This window comes from Mercenaria mercenaria, chromosome 8, assembly GCF_021730395.1.
Source record: "Mercenaria mercenaria strain notata chromosome 8, MADL_Memer_1, whole genome shotgun sequence".
Classification (NCBI taxonomy): domain Eukaryota; kingdom Metazoa; phylum Mollusca; class Bivalvia; order Venerida; family Veneridae; genus Mercenaria; species Mercenaria mercenaria.
Genome location: NC_069368.1, coordinates 44,371,820 through 44,399,556, shown reverse-complemented (window position 1 = coordinate 44,399,556; position 27,737 = coordinate 44,371,820). Strand labels below are relative to the sequence as shown.

At 34.5% G+C, this 27,737-nt stretch overlaps 2 protein-coding genes across 4 annotated transcripts in view; both read left to right on the top strand.

The window, feature by feature from the left end:
- The first annotated feature begins 329 nt into the window (after nt 1-329).
- On the top strand, nt 330-4,207 carry LOC123565763 (uncharacterized). The gene is made up of 2 exons (XM_045359552.2): nt 330-441; nt 1,202-4,207. Exon 2 carries the CDS (start codon nt 1,258-1,260, stop codon nt 2,953-2,955), a length of 1,698 nt encoding a protein of 565 aa, XP_045215487.2. The 5' UTR covers nt 330-441; nt 1,202-1,257; the 3' UTR covers nt 2,956-4,207.
- Nucleotides 4,208-15,313: 11,106 nt separating this feature from the next.
- The window catches only part of LOC123566467 (CREB-regulated transcription coactivator 1-like), a 45,185-nt gene continuing 32,761 nt past the window's right edge, over nt 15,314-27,737 (top strand). For 2 of the 3 annotated variants that reach the window (XM_045360601.2, XM_045360600.2), the window contains exons 1-5: nt 15,314-15,476; nt 15,633-15,758; nt 19,587-19,712; nt 21,156-21,220; nt 22,622-22,660. In XM_045360601.2, coding sequence (XP_045216536.2) covers nt 15,366-15,476; nt 15,633-15,758; nt 19,587-19,712; nt 21,156-21,220; nt 22,622-22,660 — 467 coding nt within the window. In that variant the 5' untranslated portion in view covers nt 15,314-15,365. The remainder of the gene's footprint in view (nt 15,477-15,632; nt 15,759-19,586; nt 19,713-21,155; nt 21,221-22,621; nt 22,661-27,737) is intronic. The other variant, XM_045360602.2, reaches the window with a different exon arrangement.

Sequence of the window (27,737 nt, the reverse complement as noted above, 5' to 3'; positions counted from 1 at the left end):
CTAGCGTCTAACAAATGGAGAAATAGAACACTACAGGTTACACTGAAATCAAAGGAAATAAGCTTTTTAAGTACTTTCATATTACTTAAAGAGAGGTAATTACAAATTTTTACAAAAGTCAATAAAACATACATTTCTACGAGCACCTCTAATCTCTAACAGAATTTACGAAAAGTGATAAATGTTAAATGTTGCTCACAATTGGACTAAACGCATGTCACATTTTTAAAATCTACATTTAATAAGCAGTAAGGTAATATTTTCATCCATGTTAAATGATGAACGCGACTACATCGGTATTTTGAAAAAAACAAAACATACATGCTATACACATTGAGAAGCAATGAGGAAGTTATTTCCCGACCGAGCACATGTTATCAATTGAAAATATAACCTATATTCATTTTGACTGTAGAAGGTCGTATGGATTTTTATACACTGGTAAGGAAACCTCTTTGCTTTATATATGCTCATAAAAACAGTTTTATTTAAACCTATATCATTACTTAAGATTTATATCTTGAACAAGTAGGCATATCCCGCCCAATTTCAGCAGGCATAAACTTATTTGACCTATTTTTATTTGTTGAATTTAACGTCGCTACGACACAATCATAGGTCATATGGCGACTTTCCAGCTTTAGTTGTGGAGGAAAACCCAAGGTCCCCCTCTGTGCATTTTTTTCACAAGAGTGGGCACCTGGGTAGAACCACCGACCTTTCGTAAACCACCTGCATGGCTTCCTCACACGAAGAATTCAACGTCCAGTGAGAGGCTCGAACCCACATCGGTGAAGGGCAAGTGATTTAGAGTCAGCGACCTTAACATCTTACTTGTATGGCTTGATAAACATTGCAATATAAAATCTAAACGTATTTTTTTTCATGTCTTAACAACTACAAAAAGAGAGTCAAAGCACCGAATGTATCTGTAAATATTCAATCTTCTTTGTGAGGTATAAATCTACTATAATTAGAATGTTTTAAACTTTTTCATTTTGGTTGTATACCATTGAATATGGTCTAACTGATTGGTTCAGAGTACAAAGTACTAGTATAGCTAGATCGTGTATTGATCATTATTCAAATTGATCTCTTCGCTTCAAATGCTATTAGTATGGAAATATTTTATGCAACGTTTCAACTCGCGCGATCTTTAAAATTGAATTGTCTGTTTTATATCGTCAATTTTCCTTTTCAGGTAAAATAAAGCCGTTTTAGGAGAATAAGAACTCATAAGAGACATTTGCTTCAACAATGAACAAAGAATCAAGTGAAGATTTTGAGGTTTTCTGTCAGCCATGTGACCAAGGCGACATTAGATTCCCTGCCTATGGCTATTGCACTGACTGCGAGGAACACCTATGTGAATCATGCTTTAACACGCACAAAAGGCCTAAACCCTTAAGACACCATAGGCTTTTGGATAAAGATAGTATGCCGAAATCTCTGAAACGTACAGTAACAAAGTCTCATGCAACTGCACAGTCTCTTACAAAGCCTTGCCTGACACACATCCAAGAAACTATCAAGTTCTACTGTGACGACCACGAAGCCCTTCTTTGTAGTGTTTGTGTGACCCTGGAACATCCAACCTCTCTATGCAGTGTCAAATATATACCAGATATTTCAGGACAGTTCGTGAACAGCAGGGAATACAAAGATATTATCGAATGTATGCATAGCATTGCAGAACAATGTGAGCAAATAACAGCTGACCTAAAGCAAATGATCGTCAAATCTAACGACTCTTTGTCAGATGTCATTTCAGAAATAAAGACGTCCAGACGTGTAATTAACAAGAGGTTGGATGAACTACAGAAAATAGCTGAAGAGTCTGCAAATGCTCTGAAAACAGAGAATATCGCAATACTGAAATCATCAGAAACAACTTGTGAAGACATTACCAGAGTCTTGAAGGCATCATCTGACTCACTCAAACAACTGAACACGTCGAAAGAAGCAGACATGCTTTTCATAGACATGAAATCGGCTATGAAAGTCATCAATGAGAATGAAACATTAATTTCTCAACTTGAGCAAACTACTAGTAATGTAAAAGAGTATCACTTCAAACCTAATAAAGCAATTTTAACATTCGTTGAAAAGGTGGGCGACATGGGTACATTAACAGAAATTGATATAAAGTGGATTCATTCACATAAAGGAGCAATTAATGTAAAAACAGCAGAAGATGAGGAAATGTGCTGGATTACTGGCATGGTCCTTCTTAACCCATCGAGACTAATTATCACAGATAATCGGAATTATGCAATCAAACTGGTAAACATCGACAGAAAAATTATAATTTCTCAATTACAATTAGATACCCAACTCTGGGATATCACCTCCATCAATAAAGACCAAGTTGCTGTCACACTGCCAGACCAGCAATTAATCAAGTTTGTATCAATGTCTTCTGACAAACTCATAGAAGAACACAAACTGAAAGTTGATGGAGACTGCTATGGTTTATACTGCTACCAGGAAAAGCTAATAGTGTCATTTCAAAATTGTGCAAAACTGGAAATTCTAGACTTAAAGGGATCAACACTCGTGTCAGTAGCAAAATTTTACGATGAAAACATTTTCAACTCCCCCGATTATGTCAAAGCAAATAGCAGCTCTATCTATGTATCTGATTCGGGGGAGGAAGAAGTAATAGAACTAAACTGGAATGGTGAAGTAGTAGGGCGTTATCAAAGTTTCGGTTATCCACAGGGACTTGATTTTTTAGAGAATGGGTCCATTTGTGTTAGTGATTCGAAAGAGGAGAGATGCAACGTGCAATGTATCTCACACGATTGTCGTGAAGGTGAAATTGTGCTTAAGAAAAACTCGTTTACCCTCATGCAGTCTGTTGGTGTGAAACAAATCGTTTGTTGTATATTTCTTCAAGCAGTGTTGATGAAAGTCATGCCGATTTTATTCAAATCTTCCAACTTGACTATGTAAGACAGTCGTACAGTTAAAAGAAGTGAATAGCATTGAATGTTCCGGATGTTTGAGCAAGATCTTTTCATTAAGTAATAAACCCTCTTGCAACTAACATGCTATGCTTGTTTGAACGTCCCCGAGATGTCTCTGAATTAACAAGTTTTGACTCCGTTATGTTTTACTTTCTGGTCATTGAGAGCACTCAATTTCATTCTAAAGCCGGAACGAGGGAGTGTGAGGAGTGGTGCACATTTTATTACCTCTCATGAACAGATCATGCTATTATTTTGATTGAATGCGTTCTATGCTTTCAAACATTTTATTTACTGGTTCATACTTTGTGATCGAGTTCAGACTAATAATTTGACAGACTGAGATTTCATACGTGTACGGGCAAGTGTATGTACAAGATATTTAAGAAGGTTATAAATATGCCCTAGTTTTTAGCTCGTCTGATTTAAAAAAAAAATCTACGAGGTATTTGTCGTCACTTGATCGTCGGCGTCGGTTAAATTTTTTGTTTGCGTCCATCTTTTCTCAAAAACTGTATGAGGTACAGCTTTGAGACTTTGCACACTTGTTTATCATCATAACTTTACTAGATAGGATAAGAACCATAACTCTGATATGCGTTTTGTCAGCTTTATGACCCTTTTTGTACTTTTTCTTGGTTAATATTTTTCTAAACAACTATAAGAGCTATAGCTTTGAAACTTTGCACATTTGTTTATCATCATTAGACTAGTCAGTTTACTAAGAACCATAACTCTAACCTGTATTTTATTAGAATTATGGCCCTTTTTGTACTTAGAAAATCAGTAATTCTTGGTTGTTTTTATTCAAGTTCACTTTTCTTGAATACTTACCATAGGTTTGAATAAAAATGCCAAGAACTATAACTCTTTTCTTCCATATTGACCAGAACTTGCAGATAAGCGATGGCACTCACCGGCGGTGCTCTTGTTCTATATTGACCATATTTCACTCTTACATTCTTAAATTTTTACAGACAAGATGAAATACATGTATATGCCAGTTAATCCCGGAAGTATTAATCACATAGATTTTTCATTTATAAGTATGAACTTTTTTACGAATGTACAGGTTACATGTATATTTATTAATAAATCGCTTTGTATACATACTAGTAGCCATCTGTTGCCAATCTTATCTTTGCCTTACCATAACAATAACTGTTTTCAGTGCATGTATACATAATTAAATGTTTTAAAATATTGCTCCATGTATGTGCAAGAGGTATGATATGTCTTTTGGCCACAAACGTGACATTGACCGACCTTTAAGATACGAGTCTGCATGCAACATATCCTCCTGCATGCGTGCGATTATATGAGCTATGACATAGTTCCCAACCTCTCAAATATGACCTTGACCTTTGAGATAGGAACTGGTGTTTACATTGTATTACTGTTGCAAACGAAAAGTAAGACTGCATATAAAAGATCGGAAGGACGGTGGGTCCGCAGCAAGCATGCACGTATGCATATACTAGTCTATACGAGAAGCAGCTATTTTAACGACTAGCATGGAAAAAGTTAAGCCAAACGGAACATTTTACAGATTTTATTGCACAGTTTCATTTATATTTAAGCTGTCGTAGTGGTTCCTCTACTGTATGTGACATATCATCCTTCGGTGATTACATGTGCCAAGCAATTTTGGAATCAAACCATGCTCTATAAAGATCTAGGTCGCACACCAATATTGATCGTCGCTGCAGTTTATAAGTAGTGGGCAATTATGACAGTCAACGTTGAGCTGGCAACAAATTTCTGAACCGAATGGACACTAATTTAGATGGACATGTTAAGCAGTCAGCCGTGAACTTGCATTTAAGCCGACTTGGATCGTGCATGCGATACATTGTCCTGTTATTGTAAACATTTGTGCAAAGGTATTTTAATGTTCCACAATGCAGGACGAGTGTGTGGGCTGAACATGCAAACATGTAATTTGAGACATTGACTTTCGAGCTGCACGACGCGATGCCTTGAAATAGCAGTCATTTGTGCAAAGTTATTTCTGAAAAGATACACGGACGGGAAATGATATGTGCCATTACCGTTACCGTACTGGGGCAAAAAAGGTGTTTGGAAATGTCTTGTACATATAGTGTGTTTGGCTGTTTGCTTAGAGCCATATTTTGGGTCCCGTGCGATTGGAAAAAAAGGTTAATGGCGACATATACCAATCTGTTCCGTAATGTCTGAAGTTCATTCTAAGCCATTTCGCCGGCCTGAATTCTGCGACTGGACCTAGTTATGATAATTATAATGGCGGCCACTTTTAATACTAAATCTATCATAATCATTAAATGACTGATCGGAGTTGTTTGTTTTTAATGCTAAAAGTGAGTTTTTCAGTAGTTTACATCGTACACCTATGTAATTATCTCGCATTATATTATTTCGAATAAATGAAACGTCATTTATACAAAATTAAAGATACATTATGCCCAAAATCTATATTTACAAGTACCGCAAATGATCTATGGAATAATGAAATAAACATGTTTGTGAGTATGGACGGTACTGTGAAAGGTTTAAAAAATACATAAGTAAGTAAAACAGTATAATAAAAAAATTAATATGCTACGCCACAAAATGTCTTGAAGTTTGCATGTGGTTGTTACTATACATGTATATGGATATATAATTATGATTGCAACATACACAGTTAGTTTATATATTTATCCAAGTTAAAAAATGTTTGACGAGGGTTTTCTAGATTTAAATCAATATTTAATGATAAAATGTTTATGTAAAAGGTGAGTTTAACCTTTAAAGGAACTTGGAATAAAACACATGCTTTGATGAAGTAATTTCTATGCATCGCAATGAAATGTTAATCAAATATAGAAACTCGTTTATATCTAATAATACTAATCTTTTATTAGTGAAAACAATACTAATAGATTAAAAAATTTAAAACCTAAAACACCATTTCCTCGCCGGGATTTGAACGCACGACCCTTCAAACAACTATGTGTAAATTACTGTGATATAATTCTACGTGTGGACTATTTCACAATTCTTTCTGACTGAGTGTATTCTATCCTTTCGAGTGAACTCTTGTCCTTCAGAATCTATTTTACACAAAAGGACACTACTATAGAATAAAACAGAATAACTATATCTAATTTCACCTTCACATTTAGCAGTTCTTTTCTACATTCGTTACTGTTTTTGTGACATTCATAATTATATCGTTATAACCATGTGTCACAAACCCCGTAAACTGTGAAATATGATTTTTCCGTAAAATATGCAAAACATCTATTGAAAAGTGGCATGATGTCTGTGGAGCATTTACAATCGTTTCAAAAATAAATTTGCTTCTAATATTTTATTGAAAATGTGTTATAATATGTGTTTTAAATATCTTCTCTATAAACTTTTTTAAATATTTGTGTTTCATACCTGTAAAGATGTATCAAAATGTCTGACCACACCGATACGAAGCCCTGGAAGCAAAACTTTGCACGATATGGGAACTATGTATGATATGTTAAACACACAGTGGTAAAGTGTGTCCGAACGCTTATACAGCACTCTTTTCTACTATTCGAGAACGCATCGTGATTTCTCTGACTCAGACTGGCTTTGCATCTTGGTAAAGTGATTGTAATAGAGTCACAGAAAGTAAGGACAAAATGGTTCAAAAGAAATTATCATTGTTGCTAAAGCAATATAGTCAAATGGGACTGAAAATAAAGACACGTACGTCCCTAGTACTAACTATAACTTTTGTTGATCCTTTAATAAGTAAGGGAAAAGCCTGTTTGTTTTCTTTTCTTTTAAAAAAGGTAATCGAAAATATTAGTTGTCCAAAGAGGCCAATGCTCTGTGGGTGAAAAATTGCAAACGGCAATCCTAAAGTCTTACAATAATAATATTTCAATTTCGGCAGTAAACACAAAATATGCAAATGCAGATAATATTGATATTGTAAAAATAAAACTATTGGGGAAACATGTTACTAACTTCATAACTTGACAAATACAAAATAATCACACAGACTTCAGAAATAGCGTTATTGTCGATGAAACGAACGCATAGCAGTTCAGTTTTTGGACGGAAAGGTTTTCCTCTACAGCTAAATTCTACTCAGCCCTTGTACTTACAGAATCAATAACAGTTATGGCTGATAATCAAGGTCTTCTTGGGAAGTCCATACCTATTTTATCGAACGTTTTCTCATTAATTGATTCTTAGTCTTTTCGTGGAAAGAGACAGTGACAATTTGAACATGTCATGGAAAGTCGCAGTTTCAACTCATCATAGAATCATGTGTACTCGACTCTTACATGTACGCAAACATCAGTATTTATGTTCAAAGCTAACAACATTTACAATATGCAGTCAGCGTATTATACATTCAACATTAGGAAGTACAGAACTAAAAGACATTACACTAGTTATATTGGATATATAAGTAGACTACTTTGAGCCAGTTTAAATCATATAGGTAATAATAATATACATGTATAGCATATGCACTATATACCGTTCGCTAACTAGGTTGTCTACATTCCAAGAAACTTTGTGAATGGTCGCCATTGACAAATTGATTTAAAGGAAGACACTTCTGATAGCAAGAATTCTGTCATGGAATTGTTATGAAAATTATACATGAATGTTATAAAATGTTGCTTGACCTTGAACATTGATAAAATTATCCCAGAACTTTTAAGACTTAAATCAGACAATGGCAAATGTTTCATCACCAAGTCATGGTACCAATCATGAGAAGTTTCTCTTTCGCAAATTGTTTTACCGCAGACTGGGCTAAAATGGCCGACATATTCTAAAATGACGGTAAAAGTGGGAACAATGGACTATGGAAAGTTTATTGTTAAAAGAATCCATTATTACTTTATTATTCAGTAAAGTTTTGTGATCCTATGGAAACTATTAATCCTAACGTTTGAAAGGCTTCTAACAAAATAAAACATATCTACCGGTAACGAAACATTAGAAGAAAGGTAAGGGCTTATCTGCAGGACTGCTAAACATTACATTTAATTAAGCGCAGATGTTTAAAAACATTGTGCAGTTCAACGCGACCAGCACACTGGTATAGAATAATGTTTAAGTGTAGCAGAGAATGAGCTTTGTTCAATTACAGGCTACATACCGATATCGAAATTGACATGTATACATCACTTTTAGAAAGTTTAAAGCAGCGTAGATATAAAGCTGCAACACTACTGGAATATGATGACATTCGTACATTTTAATGCAGCTTATAAATATATTCAATAAGAAAATAATCCGTTGAAATAAAGTGGATGGGGTAAGGTATATTTTGATTATTTCCCATCATTTAATTGTTTATATACTTTATTATTGTTATTACATTGACAACAAATATTACAAGAGGGGAAATAAAAGATAATATCTTTAAATATTGTTGTGTAACTTCAGTAAATTTTAAGATATTCAAGATATTCAAACTTTGTCGCCATTTTGAAGACGTCATAGATCGGTCCAGTCGCAGAACTAGGACTGGCGACATGTCTTTTTGTGATCTTAACAGTTTGGTATATGCCGACATTAATCTTTTTCCCGATCGCACGGGATTCTCGTTCTGCATACACTAATATCTATTATGGTTAATATGTCATATTTTTCCAATAATTCATATACATCCTCTTAATGGTAGAAGTTTTAACTGACGGCTGAAATAAGTTATCATTGACTGTGTATTTGTTCACGAGTGCAGATGAATTTCGCCCAAAAAATGAGAGAAAAAATGATTTTCTGAATCAGCACCATGGACTTTTTAATGGCGTGTTGTATATGTGCATAATGTAAGAACAAAATGTTTACAAATTGTTTCCTTTTGCAAAAATTTCCTTTTTCAAAAACAATTTGAGTAATTGGCTATGGTAGAATGTCATAACTATACAACTTTATTACAAGTTTACCAAAGGTCACCAGAAAATATTTTTAAAATTTTCTATTTAAAGTGGAAACAAGTTTACTCACCGAATTGGTGTATTTTGATCCGGGAAGTATCATGGCACATATTGGTGAAATGTATTTTACATAATTTTAAATGAAAGAACCATGACTCGAATCAACAAAACTGATACACTATTGTCATCCATCCATGACCCTTCATCCTTTTTAATATATCTTCAAGTAATGCTTTAATTTGAAGAAAAAAAAGTTATTAATAAAAGACTCCAACTTTACTTTGATGGAATAATACGGTGAAAGTAATGTTATTTGAACTTTGGAAACTTACTTTCACATTAGAAAATGTTTCTGCATAAATAAAGCTGAACATAGCAAACTTTAACAAGACATAACAGTAATCTGCCTCAGAAGTGACAAACATCAAACTTTCTTAGCTAAAACAAATCATTTTCAGTGCTCAGGAAAGCCACAACATCCGGAACTTCATTCCAACCATTACAAAAAGGTTTTGTAAGCATCAAACCAGTACTTTACTGAGCATACAACTATTTGCCCTATTGTCTACTTCATCCCCTGTGTAAAGTACAACAAGAAGCTAAAAGAAACAACAAGAAATGAAACAAGTTAAACAAGATGATATGAATTGATGCAAAATTGACTGCAAGTATAAATATATAAAAAAAAAAATATTGACAGTACAGTCCAAATCTGGAACTGAAAACTCCTTTTAGATTCAAGTTTTCTTCTCCGTTTACTTCCAAAGATTATAGGTAGGGGTAGATTTCTCGGAAGCACAGAGCACCAGAAACACTTCTTGTTGTACTTTACACAGGGGATATTGATCAACTAAGTAAGCCTGTACTTCTTTCACTTGAAACTTGGCAACTTTAAAGTTTAAATACTGTCAATAATAAACTCAGTTATGACTTGCACAATATGCCTGGGTAAAAAGGAAAAGATAGAACTTTTAACAGTAAACAAAGGAAAAACAAGACTAAGTTTGATCCAAAGAAACTATTCAACTTAAAAATAAGTTTTATGTTAATGTCCCCAGTTTCTGTAACCCATGATCAGTCAGTTTCAGTCAAGTGTCCTGGCTTTTCTATATATATAGTGAACATCAAATCTAGACTCAACTGTCTGGCATTTCTCAACTAACCTCTTTCTGATTGGCATTTTTTACCCTCATTATGCCTATGTTTCATCACATTTCTTTCCCAGGGTTCAAAACATTTAGTATTTCAAAAACACCTAATTTTCCCATCAATATTCTGCACACTATTTTGGTAATTTATTAGCATATTTACATTTAGTTGGTTAGTTCCCAGGGTTGGCAAGTTTTTCCCGGGGCGGGAATTACCACAGGTATTTCCCGGTAATTCCCGTCCCGGGAAATGATCCAAATTTCACAAAAGTGGGAAATAGTGGGAAATACTCAATATTTGAAAATTTTTGGCATGCAAATTTACTTTTTGATATAAATTAATTCAATAAATTTGCAAACATTTTAGTCGCATCGATAAATTAGAAGTAAACAAATGTATGCTAGTTCAATACATGCATATTTTACCAATTCACTACTCATTTAATCATAATAATGCTATATATTCTTCATTTTCAGCTCAGTTCATTCAGTTACAAGATAATCAAATTCATTATATACACTTAATCATGTCATAAACATTACATTATCTTCATCATGTTCATAGACCAATTCATTCAAAGTCACAAGACATCTCAATTTTAATATAAACACAATTTCAGTACTACACTATATTCCATTTTTAGTTTTGTTCATAATCACCAGTCAAGTTCTTCATTTGCACGCAAAATTCTGTAGCAGAAGACCAATTTTGAAGCCTTTTCCAGTCCTAGTCTATTTCGAAGCTTTGTTTGTATCAAACCAAAGTTTGAGAAAACCCTTTCTACAGCAGCAGAGTTTGAAGGCATATCCAGTAGTCTGACTGCTAGTTCACACAACTTTTTGCTGATCACCTGACTCCGTTCTACAGACTTCCACCAGATAGCTGGTTTTGTGTTTTCAATTATTGTCTCATGTGTTAAAGCCTTAGGTAATTTCACAGCCTTTGACATTAGTGCTAATAGTTCAGGTACAAGTGTTGGGTCATACTCTAAAAGCATTTCTTGTGCAATTTCACAGTGCTTACTGGACAGTTTTTTCCTTGGTACACTGGGTGCAAAATGTTAGCCAGAAAGTGAGCAGCTGTCATTGCTTGGTCAAATCTCTTTTTCAGCTTCTTTTCGTATGGGTGAAGAACTTCATTTCATAATAAATCCAACCACATTTCACAAGCCTCTGCAATGGTTGATGAATCTGACTGAAGGCTGTCCAGAGCTATTCCAATGGGTTCCAACTGATCTTTCAAATGTTTCACTTCGTTAAATAATCCAACATTGTGAATGAGATTCCGTATATGCATGTCAATTAGATCTTCTTTCTGGGCAGCAATTAGCAATAAGAAAGGTATGTTTCTTAGAAAAGATTCTATGCATGACAGGTTAGAATTCCACCTTGTTTCAGCTGGAAGTTGCAGTTTTACAGATCCTTGTGTTTCTGAAAGAAGTGACCCTGGAATTTGATGATTGCGAAAATACTTGTTGACTTCAACAACCTGGTTCATCACTTGCACAGGGGTAATGTCTTGCCCAAGCAAATTCAGCCAGTGGGCTGAATAACCATACACAACTAAATTCGGGTCAGCTTCTTTAAGGTTATCCCTCATTACTTCCATTTTCTTCTCATTGTCTGTGACAACACCAGTTACAGTGCACTTGTATGTATTTTGTGCCTGTTCAATGGCTTCAGTGGCTAATGAAGTACAATATGCTGCAGTCTTCTTGTTAGTTCCTGTCTCAACAGCTGACACACAAAAAAAATGATTTTCCTTCTGTGTGAAGAGTGGTTGCTATAACTGGAGAGTTATGCACATCACTGACTCCAGCCGTCTTGCGTAAGTACCACATTTTTGCTCTCCAGTTCCTGTTTCATGGTCGCTGTTAATTGTTTATGCATGTTATTCAGTAGATAACCTCCAATATCCTTACGATTTGGTGAATAGTACCCAGGACGTAACATTTCAACTGTTTCTTTCCACACTGGATTGTCTGCAATGTTAAATGGCAGGTTGCAGGAATAAAATAACTTTGCTATTTGCTCATCAAGTTTAGCTTTAGTTGCTGAATCAGTATAAACAGTAAATCCACTTAGATTTCTTTGGCGAATTTTAGGCCTCTTCGGAGTAGATGGTGAACCTGGGGGCACATCTGTATAGCCATCTGTTAAATAAAAAATCCTTCAGTGTGGATCAGTTTTGATTTTATGAACATATGTATACTCCAAGTCTGTAAGCTTTAAAAAAGAAAAGTGAATCATTTCTAGGATTTTATTCAATTTTACCATGTCAATGACATTAATGACAATCCATTATAAAGCATGTACTTTCTTTTGAGATACAGCATATTGCATAATTATGTGAACCATACTGATTCTACTGAAATTGTAATAAGCATTCTATATGGTGTGAAATATTACATATCATATTTGAAATTACTTACATTTAGCAGATTGTGGAGATTCATATAATTCTGATAGATTTCTCTTTCTGGAAGTGGTTGGCGTACTTGGACCTTGATCAGCTTGGTCTGACTGGCTAGGAGTGGAACACTCAATTGGTCCATTACATTTTGCTGTATGTGCTCTTAAACGGTTGCCACTTACAACTGTCTTACAGTCTTTACAAGTCACAGTCTTTTTAGAACCATCTTCAAAAACATCGTAAAAATCCCAAACTGGATCCTTTGGCTTGAACCTCTGTTTTTAATTGAGAGAAATATTTCATGTTAACTGAATTACATTTGTTTAAGTCTCTGCTCATACAATGAGATGTTGACTTTTCCCCACTATTTCCCACTTTTTTCCCGGGAAATACCTGTATTTCCCACTATTTTCCTGTATTTTCCGCTGTCCTGGTAAAAACTAGTATTTCCCGCTTTTATGCCAACCACTGGTCACTTTCACAGCACCCACAATTTACTGATTTTTAGAGAAAAAAGATTTAACCTAAAATGTGAATGAGTTCCTTTCATAGACAGAAAACAGAAGAGATTTCATGGACAAATAGTCCGTTTGTGTTTATCCACCTTTAAAACACCCAGGAGTGACTTTTTAATATATGAACATTCTGAAACAAGGATGGAAAAATTATTATTATCGATAACAGCATCACTTTTATGACATCACAATTTGACCTAAATCTTGTGCATTATATTAATTTACAACAGTTTGACTTTTTTGCTAATGTATGAACATTCTGAAACAAGAATGGAAAAAAAAATACTGTTATCAATAACAGCATCACTTTTATGACATCATAATTTGACCTAAATCTTGTACATTATATTGATTTACAACAGTTTTGCGTAACGATCTGATAATATGTAGTAGTCTTTTATTACGGAAAACTGTATGTAACTCAAGTTACAACAGTTTTCCATATAAAAAAATATCAGTATGAGATACGACATTTTTGCATCTATACTTTTACAGTTATTTGCCAATGGAATTCAAACGCAATATTTTGTGGTCTATAAACATTAAAATTTTGAAAAAGAAGATCAAAAGTGCAAAAAAGGTAATTTCAGAGAAAAAGTGAGTTTCGACAGTTTTCCTTTCAACCCTCGATTTGCGCCCCTGGTTTGAATCTACAGCAGCTATTCTGATGCAAACATTAGCAACATAATAAATAAAACAGTAAACATTTGACATAACTATCAACAGCTGACAAGCAAATAAAGATATGAAAAGAAAACAAAAAAAAAAAAAATACAGCAGCTGAAGCACTGATCAGCATAGTATAAACAATTGAGCAACTAATGGGTGCTAGAATTGAAACAACTGCGGGGTATACAAAAGCAACTGAAAAGTACTAAGGCACATGGAACATTTGTATTCGAAGCCACTCCAAGTCTGTATAAGGCGTCGGTACTCACCGGAATCAGTTGTTGTCCTGAGCTCGTCTTGGAAACTATCCCAGACCCGTGTCGCTTCAATCCGAAAGCTTTTCTGCTCTTATCCTAGTATCTATATTCTTGAAAGAGTAATTTGACGAGTTAACAGATATAGTTCCTGTAACTACATGGGTGATATTTTTGTAAACATTTGAATACATCAATAGCTTTCGTCTCAATCTGTCTATATGTAGTGTTGGCACGTTCGCTCTACTTAGCAGAGTTTCATAAGATGAGTTGTAATATCCATACACAAATCAGTGCTCTTTAAATTGTAATTTTTCTAACTTCTCAGTGTTCCGTTTACTACAAAAATACCGTATTAGTGGACTGTAGTTAAAAATTGAGTGGACCAACCATTTATAACTCAGAAATTTAGTATTTATTCAGTCTTGCTAAAACACGTCTTTGTGTTTCAGCTTTACAGTGATCGTCTTCTTCTTCTTCTTCTTCTTCTACTCTAAAAGAGTATACTCGCAATTTGATTAAAATACTGTAAATACGCAATGGACAATTATTTACATCTAAAAGACTTAAAGTCTCTCTTTGTTAAGGACTATAATTAATAACCCGGGAAGTGTAACATATCTCCTCCAACATCTGAAATGGCCAACACTTGAACAACGTCGACAATGTGCTAACGTAATCCTCATGTACAAAGTTATTAACAACCTAGTTGCAGTTCCAACTGAATACCATCCACTACTATCGTCAAAATACACAGACTGTAAAAAAAATGTGACATACCACTGCAGACTCGACGTTTTATAAGCATTCATTCTTCCCGCGAACTGCGGGCCTGTGGAAAAATTTACCAGTTAACATCACAACTATGGACAGCCTAAACAATTTCAAAACAGCTGTCTACACCCATGTCACAATGTAAATAGATATCACTTGTATATAGTATCAATACATGTTGGATTTTAAAAACCAATCAGTGATGGACTACCATACCATTAGTACCCTCAGAATTCACCTTTTTTTAAGTTTTATCTTGGAAGCCCGACGCCGCATATGGGAGTCAAGTAAAACCGCGTTTTTAAATGGAGCACAATTTCACACACCCGACCTCGTCGATGATATCTACTCAGTGGTTCTGCAGACGAGTATCCAATGGAAGTAGAACTTACCTTATTTTTTCTTATAATTAACATATATATATATTAGTTTTTATGCTGTAATTGTCTTTCAGGTATTGAATAGTGATATCTGACCTATAGTGTTTAATACTACTTTACCTTAGGTGCATAAAAATCTACGGCACAAGCATTTCGTGCACCCTGTACTTGATGTATAACCCGCTACAACTTTTCGGGCACAGTCTGTACGTGCAGGTGCTCTAACTACGCCCTCTATTGGAGGAATAGAAACTCGACGTTTGATTGGTCAATTATATGACAAGGACCCCCAACGGTGGCAAAATCATAACAAGTCTGTCGATTTGCATCCAACATGGCGAACCCTCGAAAATTTAGCGAGAAAATTGCTCTGCACACTCAAAAACAGGCTGAAGAAACTGCTGCCTTCGAGGCCATCATCAGAGATGTTAGCGCAGCCACGAGGGTGCGTTGATTTTGCAAAAGAAAGACCAGACTGTTTCCCACAGTGACCGCTCATTTGCTCTTTACAAAACTGCTGTATTTTTAGTTGAATTAGATTTGTTCTTTTACCGCTAGCTTCAATATCATGTACTTGATGTATTGTTGTTTACTATTACAGGGCCACATGCAACAAAAACAGAACCAACAACTTCACATACAACAAAACATAATGCAGCAATACCGTGGGGGCTCACTGCCCAATGTGAATCAAATGGTAAACGCAAATTCAGGGCTAGATTTACAGGTAAATAGAGTAATATAGGTTTGGGCATTTGTTTAGATAAAAAAAATGTAGAAATATTCGCAAATTGATTGTTATTTGTCAGTCTGATAGATCATAATTTTGTAACACACAGATTTTATATTCGTATTACCTCCCTTGTTGAAGTGACCTACATACATTTTGAAGTTGTTAATAGAGTTTATAACATTGCCTTGGTTCCCTTTTTATACTGCTATGCCTTTTTCTCAATACTCGGGAGCTTTCTCTTGAAGCTTATTTGTAACACACTTCGTGTCAATTCAGTTACTGTTGAAAAGGAATAAGAAATTTAATTTTAATTATTCACATTAAAACAGAGATGTAGACATGTAGTCCAACTAAATGTAAGCAAGTCCTGATATTGTGATAATTTTTGCACAGGTCAGTATCACTCATCCGCGTACAACATAGGAAGGAACTTTTCTGTGATGAACCTTCCGTGATGATTCTAAGCGGCAATTTTTAAAACACATTTTAACTATTAAAAAAAAATATTTGTGAAATTTTAAGATACCTGGAAAGAATATCCATTTTTCCTTCCATTTCATTGATGTTTATGTGAATAAACGTCAAAACACAAGTTTGTCACTGTTTTAAACAAAAACCTTAAAGTTTATACACATTTTGCACGGCTCCACTTCGTGTCGCATGTTCAATAACAACACTGTCAAAAAAAAAGAGTGGAAGAAACTAAAAATAACTTTGAATAAATAAAAAGGTTAAAACTTGAGTTAGCAGGATAACTAGGGCGAGACATGTTCAAGGCTGCAAACTGAAGCACTGAACTGCTCTACGGTAGGGAGGTGGGCGACACTGGGGGGTAGTTGGTTCCAATGTTACACAGTTCTCGGAAAATAAGAGAACTTGTAATAGTCAGTGGTTGCAGTAATTAACCTTTAACTTAGGGAATGGCCATAGCGGACACATCGGGTCATTGGGGTAAGGTAATCTACGATTGGGATAGCAACCAGATCATGATGAATCTTAATATTCTTATAGAAGAGTGATAACCTAGAATCTATACGTCTTAAATCCAGTCGACAAAGGTTTAGGGGGTGTAGCATATCTGTTACACTGGAAGTACGGCCGTAGTCAGTCTTGATCCAACGGGCGGCTCTCCTTTGGATGCTTTCAATTTGGTCTGTCTGGGTTTAGGTGTGGGGCGACCATACCTCGGAGGCATATTCAAGCTGGGGTCGGACTAGAGTCTGGTAAGCAATGGTCTTAATGGGTTGGGATTTGACCTTAATCAGTTAATGTTTCTTCTTAAGAACCCTAGGGTTTGGTTAGCTTTTTTGGTTGACCTGTTTATGTGATTGTCCCATGATAGGTCATTTTAGATATCCACCCTTAGGTATTTAGCTGAGCTGACCGATTCAAGTTGGACTCCATGTAGGTAATACTGGGTAGGGAAAGGATGTTTCCTTCTAGTGGCGTGGACTTGGAGGGGTTGAACTCCATATCCCACTCCAACTCCCACTTTTCTAGAAGTTTTAGGTCATTTTGGAGAGTGACAGATTGGTCTGCAGATGACAATGTTAGATATATTGCCGTGTCATCTGCAAACAGACGGACTTTGGAATACTATATACTATAGTGTTTACGCTTTATTAACGTGTTTAACTGTTATGTTTAAATCATAAAATGATTCGGTTATATTTTGTTTTACAATTTCATCATTTAAATATATTGCCTGATCGTGTTTTTACCTAAATCTATTTTCACCACAGAAAAGGTCTTTACTGGTTTTGACATATAGAGAGGGATTCTGCCCTATCATGAAAATATCTCAGAATCAGTTCTGACGTTATTTGTTTAAGGGTTTCATTACATAAAATTAGATATTAATTTTCACAGTTGTATTTCAAATTTTTGGCATATTTGTCCAGTAAACGTGTGTTGAATGTTGACTGATAGTATAGCACAAATTATTGCCCAGCGATTTATAAAAACAGTGGTGTTTTAATGTCATTTGTATACCTGTCCTGAATTTTTAAGAAGACTTTCTTTTGAAAAAAAAGTACAGTTGATAAGTCTTGGTTAAACGAAAAAGTATCTGGCTATTTTAGACAGTGGGGGCCTCTGTGGCCGAGTGGTTAAGGTCGCTGACTTCAAATCACTTGCCCCTCATCGATGTGGGTTCGAGCCTCACTCGGGGCGTTGAATTCTTCATGTGAGGAAGCCATCCAGCTGGCTTACGGAAGGTCGGTGGTTCTACCCAGGTACCCGCTCGTGATGAAATAATGCATGGAGGGGCACCTGGGGTCTTCCTCCACCATTAAAGCTGGAAAGTCGCAATATGACCTATCATGTGTCGGTGCGACCTTAAATCCAACCAAAAAAAAAAATTTAGACAGTGAGAATTATCATGTAAAAGCTTTGATGATATATTGAGAGCAGTTCTAAGAATTGTTCTCTCTTGCATTTCTACTAACATATGAATTTTGCCAGAGCTGAAATACCTGTGAAGAAGCTCAGAATTAGAAGGAAAAGTCATTATGTTCCTTTCAAGTAGAAAGCACAATAATAAAAGGTTTTTATGTTATTATGAAGGTCACGCATTGTGTTGCCTGCTATAAAATTTAACCTCTTTAGGCCTTTACAATGCTAAAATACTTGTACAACTGTCTTGTATTTGGGTCATTAAATAATATCTTAGATACCAAACCTTACATTGTATATATTACTTTGTCTGAGACAAATTCATGATTTTTAAATTTGGATGTATTAGAGATAGGCCCTAAAGTTTTCAATGATAGAATTACATTAAATAAAGTCTAGAAATTAATTTCCAAGTCCTTGAAATAACCAAAAATGATTTCACAAATGTGAAGTTTATGATACTTTTGTTAATATCAATAACAGAAGTTTTAATTTTTAATTTAAAGTTGTGATCCACAAAGAATGACAACTCTTGCCTTGGGCTAGTACTTATAAGTAGAGATCTATTAGTTTACTTCCCTTGCAATTACACAATTGAGTGGAAAATGAAAACTGTTTAAGACACAATATCATACTTTTTTGCACAACAAAATCATTAAGGATTTATTCATTTGTGTTTGATTTACCCCTCAAGACATGGTTCCTATGATTCTGTCAACTTACATATGGTAAAAAATTAACTTTTAACAAGCCAATAATAAAACGAAGTACCAGTAGGTAAATGATAGTGCAGATAATACAGTTTTGCTTGTATCAAAATGTCACAATAGATCCACTTTTGTAATACAGAACACCTGGTAGGATTAGTAAAGGTGCAATTATATTGATCTCTATTTCCTATGCCTAGATGTATAAAATTAAATTCTGCTGCTCTGAACTCATAGAAATTTATGCTGCAAAATTTGAAGTGACTCATAATGTCATTGACTGAAATTTTTACCTCAACGACTTTAAAATGTTGTAAAATTTGTGCAATACCTTTTAAAGGCCTGTTGTGTCACAGGTCAGACTAATATTATTTTAACACTGGAAATTTCCCCAGATTACAAAGGCTACAATCCCTGGTGTAATTTCTTTCTCAGTCCCTCAAAAGGGTTAAGAAGCACGCTATTGTTTACACCAAAATTGAACGACAATTCTAGGTTTTTTTGCATACTGCATATATAGCATACAACAGAACCCACTACTTTTAAACCATGCTCATATAAAAAGTGTTCGAATTTCTTCTGTTATCCATATGAATACAATGGATTCCGGATATTTGAATAACTCATTTGTCAGGACAAAATATTCAAATGATAGGAGTATTCAAATACATATATTACCTTTCACATAAGCTAAGCTAATGTTTTCTTTCTACTTTTTCAGGCATTACAACACCTGGAAGGCATGAGAGGTCAACAAACACGTGTTGATAGAATGCATCCTCGGGACAGAGGAAGACAGCAGATTGGTCCTCTTAGATCTAGACCCTTTCAAATGGAAAAATCTAGGGTTTGATATTTTCTCAATATACAAAATATAACAAAACTTTGATTTTGTTATGTTGAAAATATTATAGTTTCTCTTGCTGTGAGATAAAAGTATAAAAATTTCAGTTTGGGAGAATATGAATTATGATAAAGCTTTATTGTACTACAGTGCATTCGCGATGCTACAAATTGCAATTTAACGAAATACCGGTATACTACGAAAAGGTTTTGTGGTCCCGGCTAGTTTCCTTCTTATTTCTATGTAACAAAGTCGCGAATTTACGAAAATGCAATTTTATGAAAAATGCTCTCCTACGAATGTATTGTTATGTTCTTAAAGCATGTTTTCAACTTGTTTAACTTGTGATTTTACGAATACCTGTATCGTCTAAATTTTCACACCTTCCATAACGGTGTGAAAACGCTTTAGAGTGGAAAGTCACTATCATTTAGCTGGGCGTAAACAGTAATTAAAGTGTGAAAACTTAGTAATTAAATTTGAAACACATAGTATTATTACGCTGTACACTATGACACAAGTTGTTGGTTAATTTTCTCCTTTAACTATCAGATCGGATGGCATACCAGTCACTCTTGCTTCAAATTGTCTCAAACAATCACTGCATAAAGAAAATAAAAAGGTCCTGATCGTCTGTTTATTGTCGTTTTATTATTGCAAACAATTCAGTAAAGGGTAGCTGAGGGTATCAGAATATGCAACTGCGATTTTTTGTTCTCGTGCAACAAAGTGAATAACAAGTGAAGAAAGAAAGAAAAGAAAACTTAAAGAAAAACCAACCCGTTTTACATTCCAGATACCATCTGAGTTCAGATTCGAATAAGATCTGTAGTAACCTAGATGTACATATAAAATTGGTATACATTTACTCGTGAAATCACGTTTAAATACCACGGGTTACGACGTGAAGATATTTATTAAGGTGCTGTATAGCGAAATTTCCTATGCTACGCTCGAACGAAAATGCGATATTACGAAAACAACGGCTGGTCCCTTGGCTTTTCGTAGGATCGCGATTGTACTGTAGTTCTTTCACAATGAAATACAGACAAGTCAAGCTCCAGGGTAGTTTGACTGTGCTGTTTGTTTTTAAAATATTTTTTCTAGGTTAACCTTGAAGTACAAAAAGTGAACTGCAGAAGGAAAAAAGTTACTTATTACATGCTTTTATGGAGACAAACATATTTTCTTGAACATTGTCATTTTTCAGTGATGAATATCGTATTTATGAAAATTAACAAATTTCCACCATTTAGGTTAAAGCCATCTTAATGGCAACAGACATTTTACTATAGTCAAAAATTTATATAATTGTGACTTACAGTGCATTGATCATTTTGTGTTTGTTGACCTGTATAAAAAAGAATTCTTAAAATAGTGAGTGAAACCCGTCACAGGCATGCAGTATTAATTATTCTAGCAGAGAATTTGTTTTGCATTTTACAGGCTGATTGTTCCCCATATGGAAGTGGAGCATATTTATCGCCACCACCAGATACCAGTTGGAGAAGGTGAGATAACTTTTGAAAATATATTTACCCTTTTATTTTGAAGTTTTTAAATGTACCTTTCTAGATCATTCAGTTCTTCTCAGTAGAATAAGGCATATGGGCACCCCAGTATCCTAACTTTACAATCCAGGTGCACTTATACCTAAAATCTTTTAACAACACCTGCTATATGTTGCTCACTGTCTTTTAACTACTGTTACACATTTATCAGTTTTCAACATAAAAGAAGATAATAACTTAGCCATCATAACCAAAAAATAAAATGCAAGTGAGAACAATCATATATTCTGCATTTATAAATATAATTAGAATAGAACATGAAGCATCACTTGTACAAAACTTAATTTTAGTACATTAAAATGTTACAAATCCCCTTCTGGTCAATATAAACACAGGGAGATCCCAGTAAAATGTGACATGTTTATTTCAACATTGGTCAAGTCCAATATTTTCATCAGATCATTAGTAAAAAGTAAGGGTTCCATCGCATCTTGCACTTTCTTAGAAGTCGTCTTAGTATCAGTTTGCGAAAGTGAAATGAAATAGGTGAATTTCATGCAAATGTAAACTAGAGGATATTTGCACATATGATTGAAACTTTTCAATTTAAGACTAATCTCGTGGCCTCTGGCTGAGCGATAAACTTTTAGGGACCACTAGAGCTAAAAACATAAAACAACATTCTAAATGACTTTTATTCATTAACAACTTTATAGATCACTGTCAAACTTAAAGTTAAAAACAGAAAGTCTTTATAAAACTACTTCTCATTAACCACTTCACAGTAAATAAATACCTTTAACAACTTTCCATAAAGTGCTTGATAGATCTTTATCAAACTTGGTTAGGTGCATTCTTTAACAGTTTTTTTTTTAAATTTCTTCAAAGGGGACAATTTTTTTTATCTTAAAGATAAAGTCCTTGTAAGGACCTCTCAGATTTTTCCAAATTTCGGCACTCTACCTGTTCGGTGTCTTGTTTACTAAACACAGTTACTACATTTTATGATCAAGTATGTCATACATACTTCAAGGTTAAATACAAATGTAGTCAGTTTCAGGTGAGCAACTTAGGGTGACCAGGACCCTCTTTGAAATTCATAGGAATCAATACTTTTGCATGCAAGTAGATATTATTTCCTTGAAGAAATGTTACCTTAAAATGATAAAACCTTACCTGAATTTTGTTTGTGTTTCGAAAAAACATAAGATTGATTTTGTACTGGTTTTCAAAATTACATTTAAGGTTTTGCCTAATAATTGTTATGCAACATTAAAGGCAGGAAAAAAATGGTCTTCTTTCTATCTAGAATGTCTTTAACTTTCTTGGTTGAGGTGTTAAATAACTGCTATTTTATACTCAAACCCCTTGCATACTAATCCGAGTGTATAATAATTTCAGATTATTTCGGCACCTGAACGGTGTCAATCACTTGTCACGGTGAGTGAGTCTTTAACAGGAAGTCATCTAAACATCTTAACTTTCTCTTAAATACATCATGTTCATCTGTGCATCATACTCTCATGAGACACAATCTTCGTGGAGTATCTTCTTAAATATCTTAAATTTGTTTGTATTCGACCGAATACCATCAACACAAAAGTTTTAAAATGATGGTAAAAAACAGGAGTTCCTTCTACATTGAAATGCTGGTTTAATGTTCAACATGTCCATTTGTTAAATTTTTGGAGTAATTATAACAATTTTTGTATGTGATCTTGTTTTGGTAAAATATGGTAAGAATGTATCCAAGGGGAAGAAATGCAACCCTTCAAAGATTTTGTTCCTTTTGGTAATTACTGGGCAGGGAATTATTAGTTCAACTTCAACAAGGGTAATTTTTGTCATTGGTCTTGTTATTTTGGAACTTACTGCAGAGGAAAGTATATTTAATTTAGTTTGTCCGTAACAACATTTTTTGCAATCTTGACTCGCACAATTTTGGATATTACATCACGGGGAATTTTTTTTTCAGCTCACCTGAGCACAAAGTGCTCAAAGGTGAGCTTTTGTGATTGCCCTGTGGTCATACGTCAGTCGTCTGTTGTCAACAATTTGACTGTTAACACTCTAGAGGTCACAATTTTGGCTCACTTAATGAAACTTAGTCAGAATGTTACCCTCAGTAAAATCTTGGATGAGTTCGATATTGGGTCATCTGGGGTCAAAAACTAAGTCACCAGGTCAGATCAAAGGAAAAGCTAGTTAACATTCTAGAGGTCACAATTTTGGCCCAATCTTAATGAAACTTGGTCAGAATGTTACCCACATCAAAATCTTGGATGAGTTCGATATTGGGTCATCTGGGGTCAAAAACTAGGTCACCAGGTCAAATCAAAGGAAAAGCTTGTTAACACTCTAGAGGTCACAATTTTGGCCCAATCTTAATGAAACTTGGTCCGAATGTTACCCTAAATAAAATCTTGGACGAGTTCGATATTGGGGGTCATCTGGGTTCAAAAACTAGGCCACCAGGTCAAATCAAAGGAAAAGCTTGTTAACACTGTAGAGGCCACATTTATGACTATATCTTCATGAATCTTGGTCAGAATGTTAATCTTGATGGTCTGAAGGTCCAGTTTGAATCTGGGTCATGTAGCTTCAAAAACTAGGTCACCACGTCAAATCAAAGGAAAAGCTAGTTAACACTGTAGAGACCACATTTATGACCTTATCTTAATGAAACTTGGTCAGAATGTTGATCTTGATGATCTATAGGTCAAGTTCAAATCTGGGTCAGGTGGGGTCAAAAACTAGGTCACTAGGTCAAATCAAAGGAAAAGCTTGTTAACACTCTAGAGGCCGAATTTATGACTGTATCTTCATGAAACTTAGTCAGAATGTTAATCTTGATGATATCTAGGTCGAGTTCGAATCTGGGTCATTTAGGGTCAGGAACTAGGTCACCTGGTCAAATCAAAGGAAAAGCTAGTTAACACTTTAGAGACCACATTTATGACCATATCTTAATGAAACTTGTTCAGAATGTTAATCTTGATGATCTTTAGGTCAATAGTCAGGTGAGCGATACAGGGCCTTCATGACCCTCTTGTTTGTACTTACAGCATGGAAATTGATTTCACATAAAAAAATTCCTGTGCCATAAAAATTTTGCAGGGTTGCTTCTAGTGGCACAGTATTTATACTGAACCGCGCATTAAAGCAAAGTTAAGACCACTGTCTGTAAACATATGATAAAATGTAGATTACCTTTTTAGACAACTTGGTTTGATTTCCCCTGTTACCCTTGGCTGTTAGGCAAGTCAGTCCCTGCTCTTGCTTCCCCATCCTTCCATATTTATCCCCTTAAATCACCCACAGTAAAATTTATAATTTCATGATAAAATGCTTTATAATTATTGTAGTGTTAAAACTTTACATGTTAAAGTACAAATATAAAGTAATACATTGCATTTATCTTCTACAATTTTCATAAATTGATAAATGTTTGAGGGTTTTTAAGAATATGATGAATTGAAAACTGTCCAGGGCTTGAACTTCTTTGAAAAGAAAAAAAAAATCAAATAATACAGCAAGTTTACAAGTCATACTATGAAATTTCTTATATTAGGTGTATCACAGATTAAGGGTTTATACATGTATTTGAGATAAAAAAAATGTAATCAGACTCCGCCTTTCACAACAAAAAATCAAAGGGAATGTCATGAAACATGAACTTCTGAATATAATTTATCTTTACATAAACCCTGCCGTTGTCCATTAGCTGCTCGTAACATCCCTTATATTAAAGTCCCTGTGTTTTGTTTGTACATACTTTGACAAGTCTCATGAGAGTAAGATGTTGTATGTTTGCTCCATTGTGATGCTGATATGCCATTGTATATAATCAGGTAGATGGAATGGTTCGCAGGTGCTGCTCATAAACGTCTCACCTTGGGTGTTGTGTTATGTTTCAGATTCATGAAAAACGGTGACTGGAGTATTAAATTCATGTATATCAGTTGATGCTTAAGTTTATGATTTTTAATTTGACTTAAAAAAATTGTTGTTTTTGACATGTGAAATTTGAAATTGTTACTGATGCATAGTTGTTTTTATGCCCCCCAATGTTAGAGACCCACAAGGCTTATATAATGCTTGAACTGTCCATCCATGAGCCAGTCAGTCTGTCCATCACTCTTGTGTACCCAACTTCTGCAGTTTCCATCCAATTAAAATGAAACTTGGTATACATCATCAGCATGAAGTAGACATGTTCATATTATTGTGGCTTTCATGTCTGGGTTTTCTCTGGAGCTACAACCCTTTTTTGGACAATAAAATACTGCAACTTTACCTAAATTGTAACTCAAATTCAAATGAAACTTGGTAAACGTCATCAGCTTCAAATAAATATGAACATTTGTCTCTAGTCCCATCTCATTTCTTTTTCAGTTATGCCTCTTTCGGATGTCATGATATTGTGTCATGCATTTTCATTGGGGCATATGTCATACAATGTAGATGCCCTTCATGTTATTTACATAAATGAAAATGATACATAGACACTCAGCTATAATATTGCCTTGACCTTGTATAGAGAAATTGAATTGTCTTTGCTTACACAAAATTAAAAGTCAAGTCTATATATTTAATGAATAGTAACAATACATATATATATAGGGCCTCCTTCGTTTCTTAGTAATTTCAAATTTTGTCACATACTTTATTGAATAAACAGTTATTTTGCATCCAAGTATTTATTATTTTTACAAACTTGAGAGCCATTATTGTTTCTAATTTCAAACTTAAGTTTTAAATTAAAAATCATCAAATTGTAGAGGAGGCCCTGATATACTTTGCACACTTGTAAAGCCATTTCTATCATTGGTTCTGATATAAGAGGTCAGGTTGATGGTCTGCAGCATGATGTTGACTGTATATAGAATGTTCTCAATTCTGTCCAGTAGTGATTGATAGTGTATAAAGTTCTATGAAGTGTCTACTCTTAGCCCTTACCCTGCTAAATTTCTATAATGAACTTGTCCATCTTTCAATATGGACAGCACCATTAAGTGTTAAAAGGGGTGCTTACCAAAAAGATACTGACTGAATGGCGACCAGTGCAGATCATGATCAGACTGCATGGAAATGCAGGCTGACCATGATCTGCACTGGTTGCAAAGGCAGAATCAGTCGTGTTCAGCATGATAAGGGTTAGTCTTGTTATATAAATGTCTTCATACTGTTTTATCCTGATCTATTCACCCTTCGCATGGAGTAGTAGTGGCATATGGATAAACATTCTGTCTGTCTGGCTATGTCAGGTCAAAATTGTGGAAAATGAGTTTCAGAAATGTGTTTTTTAGTATGAGATGAAAATATGGTCTTATAGGAGGGAATGTATGTTAACTATATCATAGAACACTTCAGTGGTATGTTTTTAGAACACTTTGGTGGTGTGTTTTATTGAAATGTAAGCCATGCTTGGTAAAAATGTTCAAACCAGATATTTTATTTTGTGCTCATTCAGTTTCAACAAAAGATAAATTTGTATTCCTGCTAAAAATTTTATCAGTACTTGTAAACCAGTCATGTTTATGCTGCTTATTTAAAGGTCATTGTAGTTTTAAAGGATTCCTGTATATGAGATGGGCGAAATTTTTCCCAATAATAGAACTTCTTCAAACTTTGGATATTGAAGGACAATCATCTAAGAAACAAAAATATGCAATAAAAGTCATAGGCCATCGGTATTGAAAAAGAGTTATCTGCCCTTGAAAATGGCATTTTCCCCTTTTATTGCATAGTTCTGTTTCTTAGATGATTGTCCTTCAATATCCAAAGTTTGAAGAAATTCTATTACTGGGTAAAATTCTGCCCATCACATATACAGGAATTCTACCATACGTTTTTAAGTTAAAATTCATTTAAGCAGTTTAGTAACTGAATTGTGAAGAAATGTTTACAGTAATGTAGAATGACTCGCTGTGTGGTTAAAATGTTTAAAAAAAAAGTCAAGTTCAGAGACCATTCCTATGTGGTGGGTTGGTTTTGTGCTAAATCTTGAAATTGATAAGTGGCAAGGTTAATTTTGATTTCCCCCCCAGGCCAGGAAGTCAGTCGCTGACTTCAGTCACTTGCCACAGACATCGGTGGTTGCCAGAATTTCATCCTTGGATGGGGAATTATTTCATTATGAAAACTATCCAACTGGCTTATGGAAGTCAAGGTTTCCACCAAAGTTGTTACCTGTACCTGATATAATGTTGTTAGTGGTACCCATCAAAACAAACCAATATGATCTGTTGTTAAATCAACTCTGCATACTCCAGTTCATATAAATTCAATAGCATACAAATCAAACACGGAATGTTAATTTTGAAGAATTTTATGTTACTTTCCTGTTCATTGCTATTGTTATAAATCTTTACTTTATATGCTAAACAAATGTGAATGAATATTAATTATTAATTAACATGTTTTGATTAGTTGATAACATTGACATTTACAGCAAATTTTATTTTTTGTCAGTTTTGCATGAAAGAGATATAGGAAGTGTCTAGGTAGTAGATAT

Bases quoted from the DNA above. Each gene is read 5' to 3' on its own strand.
- LOC123565763 (XM_045359552.2), top strand. From the start codon at position 1,258: ATGAACAAAGAATCAAGTGAAGATTTTGAGGTTTTCTGTCAGCCATGT.